The sequence below is a fragment of the Schistocerca nitens genome, chromosome 3 (genome assembly GCF_023898315.1).
Source record: "Schistocerca nitens isolate TAMUIC-IGC-003100 chromosome 3, iqSchNite1.1, whole genome shotgun sequence".
NCBI lineage: Eukaryota > Metazoa > Arthropoda > Insecta > Orthoptera > Acrididae > Schistocerca > Schistocerca nitens.
The window spans coordinates 875696754-875709422 of record NC_064616.1 but is presented as its reverse complement, the minus strand read 5'-3'; the positions used below and the strand labels follow the sequence as shown (position 1 = coordinate 875709422).

The 12669-nt window shown below is 37.7% G+C and overlaps 1 protein-coding gene across 1 annotated transcript in view; it reads left to right on the top strand.

The window, feature by feature from the left end:
- The window catches only part of LOC126249461 (gamma-aminobutyric acid type B receptor subunit 2), a 370961-nt gene that overhangs the window by 135143 nt on the left and 223149 nt on the right, over positions 1 to 12669 (top strand). The window contains exons 5-8 of the mRNA XM_049951115.1: positions 2575 to 2635; positions 4377 to 4611; positions 8796 to 9036; positions 9256 to 9378. Coding sequence (XP_049807072.1) covers positions 2575 to 2635; positions 4377 to 4611; positions 8796 to 9036; positions 9256 to 9378 — 660 coding nt within the window. The remainder of the gene's footprint in view (positions 1 to 2574; positions 2636 to 4376; positions 4612 to 8795; positions 9037 to 9255; positions 9379 to 12669) is intronic.

Genomic DNA, 12669 nt, shown 5'->3' with positions numbered 1-12669 from the left:
GCAAGATTATGTTGGATATTTTATGTCTGTCACAGAAATGTAAACACACTTTCCCATTCATTTACTTTTCCTGGTAAAATTAGGGCCATGAGCCCTTTGTGACACTAATAAGACACCTTATAAAACCTCTGCTAACATAAAATATGCAATCAGATGTTGATTAACACAAAACCAACAACAATGTAAGTAGAGTACAATACTGGGTGCTTTCAAATGTTGTGTATAAGACTAATATTACATTATGAAAATGTGTAAGTGATATTAGCTATCAGTTAGGTTAAGGTTAGGGAATAACCATTATGATGATCATAATATGGTAATAATTGTGTATTTGGACTGTGGGATTTGGCAGCAGCAATCATACAGAGCATACATAAAAAAGGATTAGAGGAAACATAAGCGGTGAGGGAAGAAAGAAAACTGGTGACATGGGTTTCTTAAGACTAATTATTTCTATTCAGGGATTCTTCTATGGTACAAAAGAGGTTATTAACGAGAAACAACATTAATTTATATTTGAAAACAATTCTGCTGTTTGCCAGATATTCCATTTCCTAGAGCAGATTATCAAACAGTTTCAAAGCTGAGTATTGCACTCCTTTGTGTACCAAAGTCAAATTCTCTAAAGGAAAGTGGAGGTCATCTGTCCTCCTAATACTGTATTGGTGAATATCTTTATTATTCTTAGATTTCAATGGATTGTCGATAACAAATTTCTAGAGTGGATAAATGTTCTGTCAGGCTGTCGTTAATATTCCGAACTATTTAAACAGAGCCTGCAAGATGTACATGTGTTAACTTCAGATATAACTCTAGTTACTTGCTTTGTAGCAATGAATGCTTTTAGCCTAAGTGAGGAGTTACCCCAAAATTTTATCCCTCAAGATATTAGTGAATGAAAATATGCAAAACGTGTTAACTTCCTGTTTTTCATTACGCTACATTTGACAATTATTCTTATGGCAAAAGAAGCTGAACCTAATTGTTTTAGCAAGCCACCAAATGGTTTATTATTTTTTCAATTTAAGCTTTCATTAATATGCACAACCAAAAACTTGGAACTTCCTACATTGTTTATCATTTATTTTTCTGGTTGGATAGTAGATGGGTAGTCTTTTGACAGAAGAAAATTGGTTGGACTGTCGTTCTTTTTCGCAGTTTGAAGCTAGTCATTTTGTGCAAAACCTGTCAATAACCTTAACAAAAACATCATTTACTATTTTCCCATGTATTCTTTATCGATTTCCTTGACAATAATGATTGTATCATGTGGAGAGTGGCAATTTCATCAGTTCTATGTTACAACTGAATCTGAATTTCTCATTATCGCAAATTATAGTAGCAAGAAATGTTCTCAAGGTACAATTTTTTTCTTACTCATGTCACATAGTGGTCTGACCTCATGACTACTGCTGTGAGAAGTATAGAAGAATTTAATGCTTTATCGAAAATACTGAACAGTCCAGTTATCTCACGCAATATTTTTTATTTGGCAATTTTGAACAGGAGTGATTGTTGAAATATGATTTTGGAAAAATAGATACTTACATTGCTTGTGATAGTTGCAGAGGCAATGGACTAATTATCCAGAGTTTTGACAGTTTGAAATAATTTTCTAAGTCTAAAGAGAAAGGTATATGACAGTCTTTGAACATAACTGACTCTCATAATTTATTAACTGTTATTCAGAGTTATCACAAACAGAGCCTTAACCTCTATTCCTATAAGTAGTACCATTTTCGCAAGAGGAGAACTTCTGCATATAAGTGTTTGGGAGATAGCGAGGAACATAAAGTGACATTGGTAATATTTATTAAGTTAATGAAACGGGGACTGCTCTTGAAAGGTAGAAAATTAGATATGTTTGTAATAAATAAAAGATGAACTCTCAAACGAATTGTAAAGGATTAATTACAAAATATACCAACATCACCATTAAATATCTGAGAACAAACTGTCACACAAATAATGAATACATTAATCGATGTACATGGGGAAAAGAGGCAGGAAATAGTAATAATAACAACAATAACAGGAATAATAATGATACTAAAGAAAAGGTACTGTCCACTGATGACAAGGATGCACATGATAGGAATATGGCAGCAAACTGGTTTTCTATGACCGCCCTTAGCTATTCCTGTATTAACAAGATTTTGTAAACTCTTTCAAGTCATAAATATGAAGATAAATTAAAGTGAAATAATAGACTATTCTTATCTATTTTTGGTGTATTAGATTAACATATTGAAGAACAGATGTTAAAATATCACTTACAACAACAATTATATGACTGAAAATACTATAAGACCAAACAAGTACCTTTGATTCAAATACATTATTCTAAGGCTTATATATTGATGAATTACCTGAGAGACTTTAAAATGTTGCATGTGGAAATAGCTTCAATGTGGCAGAACACCATGAACTGCACTGGACGATTTATCATACAAATATTGTAAAATATGTGTTTCATTCATACTCACACAGAATGTTCATAACAACAAATTAACACAGATGATTATCAGCCTCTAAAGTGGTTTTCCTTACTGGAAGTTTCATTTTGTTTTTCAGGGACCTGTCAGATTCTATCACAACGAAAGGAAAGCCAATATATTGCTCAAACAATTTCAAAGTAAGTTCATCAATGAACTATACATCTTACATATCTCTGATTAATAACTTTATGGGGTGCTTAATTTTTCATTTTTGCTCTTAAATGTTTTTATCCCCTGTAGTTAAATGTATTAACTGAAATAAGCTTGGTGTGGAGAGTTAGTAGTGTCAAACGTTGGCTTAAGGTATCTGACAAGCGAAGTTTGATTAAAATATAGTGTTAAATTCATTTTTGCGTTACCTTATTGTGTACATTTACAAATAAGTTTTCGCAATATTGTGGTTTCGTTTTAGACTGCTATTTATCACACTACTCTCATTTTTATGCGCCAATATCCATATGCAGTGTGTCTTTCGTCAATCTAGCCAGGATACTAAAGTAGCTTTAACAGAACATTGTTCTAGGCTTATACAGTATACCAAAACATGTAATAATATTTTTAAGGAACATCTTCTCTTTCTGTCTATATTGTTCCCATGCTCATCACTCATCCCAAACGCAACTCAGAATAAGAGTTGCCCTCTTCATATTCATTTCTAATGGGGTCTTGACCTGCTTCGTAAGCAATTCAGCATTAGAGTACATTACTTATAATGATAATTACGATTATGTCATTTGTAGAGTTGTAATGAACATATGAGCTTTAAATAAGACAAATGTGTAATAATGTTGAAACAGATTTCGGTTAGTATTATAGTGAGACAAAATATTTTTCCATATTTCGAAGTTTTAAGCATTGAAAAGTCCAATATAGGATGTTTTTATAAAAGTATACCCATAACTTCCAGTTTCTAATATATGTATCATCCATCATAATTATTATGAAAGTGGTCCACTGATATAGTCATTTTCTTTTGTTCACTGTTATCAGAGTGAAGTACAGTTATTTTCCACCTCTCATTTTATTCCCTCAGTAATGTACAAATAACATGCATTCATTACTTTTGAATTAGCCCTTGATTAATAATTATTTAACTAACTGTCTCACACATGCTAGGAAATGTTAAACAACCTGAAGAGTTGCATGCATTAGCACGCCACTAGCAGGTTTCGGTTAGGTACGCCTGGCCCAGGTCGAAACTGCCCAACGGATTAACAATGAAGGCCAGTGTGGTGGACAGCCTGTATGTAGCTTCTAGCCAGTTTATTACATACAAATAGGTGAATACTGAATTGGTACGCAAGTTTTGCCTGAATTAAACGATTCACAAACATTTAGAAGGCATTTGCACACTTTCACATTACATACATATAGATGCAGACAATTGGAGTACACAAATTTCGATCGTGGGGAGAGGGTTGGGGAGAGGCGAGAAAGTGGCAGTTACAGGAAGGGCATGCAGTGACCATCTACTGATAACACTGCCAGATTCAATCATTAACACGCTTATCCTCTGAAGATACAGGATAAAGACCAGGAAAAAGAATATTATAACAGGTAATGTGCAGTTTGATTAACATGAAGAAGACTAAGCCCATCACATTAGTATCTTAGCTTCTAAGATTGTTTGATAAAAATAACTGTTATGTCTGTTCTGATTTTGCTACCTCGTTAACCTCTATGTCGATCCCGAAACGAATCTATGAATTACGACAGCTACTAGGGTAACTAATAACTCGCTGTTATGCACTGGATATACGTTAAAAAAAATTTACATTATATAACTGGAGACCCATTACAAAAAATAAAATATAGGAGAACACATGTGGTTACTTTATCGTCTCCACGGAGAAAAAATCAATTTTATTTGTTTTTCAGATGGATCGGAAGTAAAAGTTGGTGAGTTCAATGGCGTCACAGAACAGTTAGACTTAACAAGGGGACATCCAATAAAATGGCATGGCAAGTACCCTCCGAAAGATCGGACAGTTCAGATCTTTGAACATTCACATGTGAACATTACTATCTATTCACTGCTGGCGTCAGCGTCCTCCATAGGTATAGTAATGGCCATTACATTCCTGGCCATAAACATCACATATAGAAATCAGAGGTACGTACAGTTTACATTATGATAACTATTATTAGATGTTTTTGGTTACTTCAGGATGTGAAACTTTCAGGATTTATGTAATGCATGTTAGTATCGAGTAATATGGCTGTGATATAGTTGTAGTCTTCAGTGCGAAGATTGGTTTCATGCAGCTCTCCATGCTACTCAATCCTGTGCAAGCCTCTTTATCCCCAAGTAACCACTGAAACCTACATCCATTTGAATCTGCTTATTGCATTCATCTCTTGGTCTCTCTCCACCATTTTAATCCCATCCATTTCCTTCCAATACTAAACTGGTGGTTCCTTGATGTCTCAGAATGTATCCTGTAGACCGTTCCCTTCTTTTAGTCAAACAGTACCATAAATTTCTTCTCTCGCCAATTCTTTTCAGTACTTCCTCATTAGTTACGTGATCTAAACTTCAGCATTCTTTTGTAGAGCCATATTTCGAAAACTTCAATTATCTTCTTGTCTAAACGGTTTATCGTCCACGTTTCACTTCCATACAAGACTACATTCTAGACAAATACTTTCAGAAAAGGTGCCCTAACACTTAAATCTATATTCGATGTTAACAAATTTCTCTTCTTCAGAAACGTTTTTCTTGCCATTGCCAGTCAACATTTTATATCCTCTCTACTTTGGCTGTAGTAAGTTATCTTACTGCCCAAATAGAAAGTTTCATCAACACTTTTAGTGTCTCATTTCTTAATCTAACTCCCTCACCATCTCCAGATTCAATTCAATTACGTTACTTTACTCTCATTTTGTTTTTGTTAATATTCATGTTATAACTTCCTTTGAAGACACTGTCAATTCCCTTCTACTGCCCTTACAAGCCCCTTCACAAAATCTCAGTATCATCAGCAAACATCAAAATTTTTATTTCGTCTCTCTGAACAGTAACTCCTTCTCCAGATTTTTCTCTGACTTCCTTTACTGTTTGCCAATGTACAGTTTCAATACCATCGTGCGTAGGCTACAAACCCGTCTCGCTCCCTACTCAACCATTCTTCACTTTCATGCTTTCGTATAACTGCCTTCTAGTTTCTATACAGATTGTAAATAACCTTTGGCTCCCTGTATTTTACCTCTGGTACCTTCAGAATTTCAAAGAATGTATTCGAGCCATCTCTCTCAAAAGGTTAACCTACGTCTACAAATATTACAAGCGTAGGTTTTCGTTTTTTTAACCTATCTTCAAAGATAGGTCGTAGAGTCAGTATTGCCTCAAATGTTCCTAAATGCCGGCCGGTGTGGCCGAGCGGTTCTAGGCGCTACAGTCTGGAACCGCGCGACCTCTACGGTCGCAGGTTCGAATCCTGCCTCGGGCATGGACGTGTGTGATGTCCTTAGGTTAGTTAGGTTTAAGTAGTTCTAAGTTCTACGGGACTGATGACCTTAGAAGTTAAGTCCCATAGTGCTCAGAGCCATTTGAACCATTCTGTTCCTAAATTTCTCTGGAATTCAAACTGATCTTCCCCGAGGTCGGCTTCTACCAAGTTTTCCATTCTTCTGTAAATAATTCGTTTATTAAACGAATAGTTCGGTAACGTTCACATCTATCAGCACCTGCTTTCTTTGGAACTGGAATTGTTACATCTTCTTGAAGTCTGACGGTATTCCGCCTGTCTGACACATCTTGCACTCGAAGTGGAATAGTTTTATTATAGCTGGTTCCCCCAATGATATCAGTATTTCTGCTGCAATGTCGTCTACTCCAGAGGCCTTGTTTCTACGCAGCGCCTTCAGTGATCTGCCAGACTCTGCTTACAGTATCATATCTCATCGTCATCTACGTCTTGTTCCCTTGTTATAATATTGCCTTCAGATTCATTTCCCTTGTACAGACTCTTTATATATTCCTTCCACCTTTGCAATTTCCCTTCTTTGCTTAGTTTTTCATATGAGCTCTTGATATTCGTACAACTGCTTCTCTTTTCTCCGAAGGCCTCTTCAATTTTCCTATAAACGGTATCTATCTTTCTCCTAGTTATATGTGTTTCTATAGCCTTGCAACTGTCCTCTAGTCATTCCGCCTTTGCCATTTGGCACTTTCTATCAATCTCATTTTTAGACGTCTGCATTTATTTTTGCCAGCTTAATTTGCTGCATTTTTACATTTTCTCCTTCACCATTTAAATTCAATATCTCCGGTGACATCGAAGTATTTCTATTAGGCCTTGTTTTTCTACCTATTCGATCCTCTGCTGCCGTCATTATTTCATCTCTCAAAGCTACCCATTCGTCTTCTACTGTATTCTTTCCCCTCTTTCAGTCCAACGTTGTCCAATGCTCTGCAACTCTCAGCAACCACTGGTTCTTTCAAATTAACCACGTCCTGTCTCCTTAATTTCCTACCTTTTTACAATTTCTTCAGTTCTAATCTACAGTTCATAACCGATAAATTGCCCCTCCCCCTGGAAATGTCTTACAGTTTAAAATCTGGTTCCTAAATCTCTGTCTTACCATTATATAATCAGTATGAAACGTTTCGGTATCTCCATGTTACTTCCACGTATATAGCCTTCGTTCATGATGCTTAAACCCATGAAATATACATTGTGTCCTATCCTCGTTGCCGTGATGACGCTATATACCTACTTGAAACACTATTTTGTACCATAATAGAATCAACATTACTTTAGATTACCTGATATCCAGCTTATCAATCTATGTCTTTTTCTGTCGTTAATTTTTAGTATGAAATTAAAGCAGCTAGTTTCTAAGTGGGAATGGTACATACCCATCATGAGTTAAGAATTGACTACCAAATTTGTAAATGAAAGCCCAAATGACAGAAATTTTCCACATGAGATGGCAGCAACTAATTTACCCCATCCATAGTTTCCTTGTTCAGTACTGGTGTATACTCTACATTGTATTGAAAATTTTTTGATTATTAAAAACATGTGACGAACAAAAAGTTCAAACTGCATTCATGGAGTTCATCCCGTTTGCTTTCCCAGCGATATCTCTACATAAATTGTATTCCCGTTCTGAAATTTAAGATCTGTTTCTCATTGTCTAAGGACGTTGTTCCTGAGCAGTTTGCAGGAAATTTTTGGTAAAATTTCAAACATTGGCTTAAGTCTGAAACATAGGATGAAAACTAGGCGTCATGCCTCCAGTAGTTATAAGTATGTATGGCAGAAGGATTATTTCTTTGCAATTCAGACATAATAATTACAAATATCTATAGCTTCACAGTCTTAATCTTATGAAAATTTCCTATGGTGTAAATTTAATTAATTCGTTCTAGAGCTGAAGTTCCTGCGTTGTTAGCTACTTTGTGCACAACTGGCTCCAACGTATAAGCACAAGTACACAATATCAGTATTTCGTTCCATTACTCTGTTCAGAATATTTATGAGTTTCATACTGGTTATGCATTTCTATTGGGCTTGCAATATTTAGAAGCGATTGTGTTTTCAAAACGTCATGCTTAGTTCTTTCCTCAGTCAGCTTTTAATTTCCTCTTGTCTAATCTGTTTATTCTACAATTCTTTTCTTTTTTCTCGAAATAAAAAGTAGTCCACTTGCAGGAAATTTCAATGCGTATTAAATTAACTCTTACTCATTTTACTAAGGTTTGAACTTCATCTTTTCGTTCTTCCGTGTTTGCGATTTGAAAACTGGGTTGTTTTGGAAATCAGCCGTATGCAAACACAATTATTTTATTTTTATATTTACCCAGACACCAATGTGTGGTCTTCTATGAGTCAAATTTTTATTTCTGTAGAGTACAATATCACATTTGTAATAATGTAACTGCTGTAGGCCTAAGAAATACAATATTTGCAATTTGCTTCGTTTGGTTTAGACACTCACCTTGAAATTACATCGCTAACTCAACTGCATTATTATACATCGATTTTAGTGCTCATTGACGTCGTTTTTTTTTTTTTTTTTTTTTTGACAGCATGTCATCTGCAAACAATCCGTGAAGAAAATTATTTGCGCCTGTTTTATTTACATAGAGATATAAATTAATTACAAGTGAGTAGTTGGACAATGTGTAACTTTTGCATTTGCCATATACCTCAGAATGTTCCCATATCTCCATTTCTCTCCAGTATCCAGCTACAAATTTAAGACCATATTATATTACAGCATATAATGTAGTAGCCAGGCTACGTTTCACAATTTCCATTTATTCATCCATTTACCTTGCTTTAACAGGTATATAAAGATGTCGAGTCCATATCTAAACAACCTGATTATAATTGGATGTATGTTAACGTACAGCAGTGTCATATTTTTGGGACTGGACTCCACCTTAACCAGTGTTGAATCTTTTCCATACATTTGTACAGCGAGAGCGTGGCTTCTCATGGCTGGTTTTTCACTGGCATTTGGATCCATGTTTTCTAAGACCTGGAGGGTCCATTCAATATTTACTGACGTGAAGCTCAACAAGAAGGTAAATCAAAATTTCTACACCTTAGCATAATTTTTAAATACAGTGTTAACTAAAATATTAATATCGTCTTTGACGAAGCTTACTTAGCGCAACTAACACTGAGAGTCTTACGTTGGATGTTAAAATCAATTAGACTTTGCAGTGCAACCTATTTTCGTTATTATATTAAAACCATGCAATCTATAAATTACATAACTGTCTGGTCGATTCTCCTTACAGGTTATTAAGGACTATCAGCTCTTCATGGTAGTTGGTGTCCTCCTTGTTATCGACCTGGCTATAATGACGACTTGGCAAGTGACTGACCCATTCTACAGGGAAACCAAGACAATGGAGCCGTATGTAAGTGTCAACTCAGAAATCACTAAAGAGAAATAATGTTAATTTTCACAACATGAGATATAATTTCAAAAATATTAGTACATCAGTACATTATCTATAAATGTAAAACTTAACTTCTATCGTTGTAAATATTTGTCTCCATGGTTCTGTAAATTTTCAAAAGCTATCATTAAAAACCGTATCTTCAGGTATAGTCCTTAAGACATTGTACAGTCAACCGCGGAGAATACTTAGCAAAATTATTAGTAGTTGCTTTTTATCTCTTTAAGTAGCCCAAAGAGAGGGGAGGGGGGGGGGTGTAAATAATTGATGCACGCCTACTACACACACAAATCTCACTTATCTTGTCTTTGTGATACTTATGAGGAATATTCGATGGATGTTTGACTGTTCTTCCTGAGATGTGAGTACTAGTTCTCAAAATTCATCCCGTAGTGTTTCATGAGAAATGAAATTTACATTTACATTCTTTGATCTTTTGCACAAGCAATTTCTTCACTCGCTTCTTCAGGACGACTTGACGAGGATCCCAAATATTCTAGCATTCATTGGTGTTATATTTGACATACACGTTTAATGTGATCAGTAGTATCTGAGATCATACACCTCCTGACAAAATAAAGCTAAGCACCCACAAAATATGGTAGGATGTCAACGTAATTTCCTACTCTGTGCACACCATCGTCCATATGTAAATGGTTAGACTTGCAATTCTCTGTGACAGGTAGAACGAACACCAAAGTACATTAGTGTTTAGTTTTGTTACCAGACCTGGTTGGGAGAGAACAGCGTTAGATGTTGAGTGATCACTCTGAAGAATATGTGGATGACGTGTACTCGTGTGAGACAGCGTTATCAGCAAAATGGTTCAAATGGCTCTGAGCACTATGGGACTTAACTTCTGAGGTCATCAGTCCCCTAGAACTTAGAATTACTTACACCTAACTAACCTAAGGACATCACACACATTCATTCCCGAGGCAGGATTCGAACCTGCGACCGTAGCGGTTGCGCGGTTCCAAACTGTAGCACCTAGAACCGCTCCGCCACTCTGGCCGGCCGTTATCAGCACATGACAGTGCTTGGAAGGGACCTCATTGTGGGTCTCAATTTTGCCACCTGTTGGAGTCGTGCAATATCCAGATTTGTAGAGCTTTGGATCTGGCAGTGGCCCGAAGTTGGGCTGTATGGGAATGTGACAGCAGGCATACTCGTCGTCAAGTTTCCGGTTGACCACCACTGACCACCACAAGGGCGGACCGCCGTATTGTGCGCCACGCACATCGTAATCACTTCACATCTGCATCTGTCTTCCGATACCTCCCTGTAACATTGTGAGTCATACCACTAGCAACAGTCGGAATAGGGAATTACCGACCCACACGTAGAGTGTGGTACCGCCACAACACAAACGGCTGTAGCCGGGAAGCATGCACTGTAGATGAATGCTGTCGCATTGTATTCAGCGATGAATCCTGTACTACCCTGGAGGACCATCGTCGGCCAGTATGGCTGTGACCTGGAGATAGGTCTCAGCCTTGCAATATTGTGGAGAGGCATATCGGTATTACTTTTGGCACTCGGTGTGGGAAGCCATCTGATAAAACTTCACGTCACGCCTAGAAATGACTGATGTAACTGTGACGACATAGCGGTACATCACCGACATCCTGCGTCCTAATGTGTTAGCTCTCATGAGACAGTATCGTAGTGCTATTTTTTCAGCAGGACAATGCTCGTCCACACATGGCACATGTCGTTATGATCAGTTTGCCTGATGCTGAGGTACTGCCATGGCCTGCAAGATCTCAAGTTACGTCCCCGATAGAATATGTGTGGAACCAATTCGGACGTCGACTCCATACCAGTGCCACTATCGAGAGTATGAAGGACCAGTTACAACAGTTTTTGTATGTCCATCCTTTTAGCAGTAGGTCTCTGGGACGACGGCCGTTTACTATCGTGACTAACAAAAACACCTACAGCCGCCCTTATGATTTTATTTTATTATGTCGCTACCAGTTTCAACGCTTCAGTGCTGTTTTTGATGCGGTACAGGTTGATATGATCCCCATGCATAACACATCAGTTGGCAGCATTTCTGGATACGCAGATAATATGTCAGAACTCCAGCCATCAACTGTCTACTTGGCAGAGGATGTTTACGTGACATTAAATGCGGTCCTTGGTACGTCTTCCGTTGTCTCCCACCCACAAACGATACAGAATCCCTCTGTCTTATAACGTACTACTGTCGGTTCGCCAACAGCACCCCACCACAGAACTGCACCTTAAACAAGACAGTACACCTCCCCATCGATCACTGAATGGCCGTGTGGTCTTGGGCGCCTTGCAGTGGTTCGCGCGGCTCCACCATCCCCCCCCCCCCCCCCCTCCACACACACACCTCGGAGGTTCGAGTCCTCCCGCCGGCATGGGTGTGCGTGTTGTCCTTAGCATAAGTTAGATTAAGTAGTGTGTAGGCCTAGGGAACTCAGCAGTTTGGTCCCATAGGAACTTACCACCGATTTCCAATTTTCCGATCACAGAATCTTTTGAGGAATACTCTTCAGATATGAGTGTGATTTTGTGTTGCTCCAAGGCCCCTAGTCTCAATCCTGTTGAGCCATACGGAACATCATCAAGAGATTTGTGCTTGCCTTGGACTCGATTTTGACCAAGCTCGGCTAAATAGTCGGCTGTACGTGAGTCGATAAGCATAATGCTGGCTCCTCGACTCGTTCCTTGTCTCGTGGAATTAAAGGCAACTTGCGTCGCCACAATCGTCAGGTCGAAAGAGGATGCAGCATGCTACATGGTAGATGTGTCTAATTCGATTGCTCATGAGTGAAAATCGCACTGTAAATTACAATTAGAGCAGCCAGACCTCCCAAGTACGAGAAGTTACCAGTTGAGAATCTCAGCGAATACTTCAGCTGGAAGTCTTGGAGATCACCTAACTGGACTTCACATCTTACCAGTACCTTGGACTGTACGCTCCCCTGAATTCATCCCTCATGACTTTTACCCCTGATGTTACCTAAAGTCCCTCGTGTACTCAGCACCAGTACGATCAGTAACTGAGCTTATTGAGCGCATCTTTACGGCATTTGATACAATCAAAGGGGAGCGTGGAATCTTCTAAAGTATCAGACAAAACTTGTTTCGTCATTGAAAATTTTGTTTGTCGTCGTCACATTGCATATTTATTCGAAAGTAGAGATGCCACTGATTCGGTTTATAGTATTTGATTGTATTCTTCCTGCTTTTTCAATAAAAGTTTTCCAAACT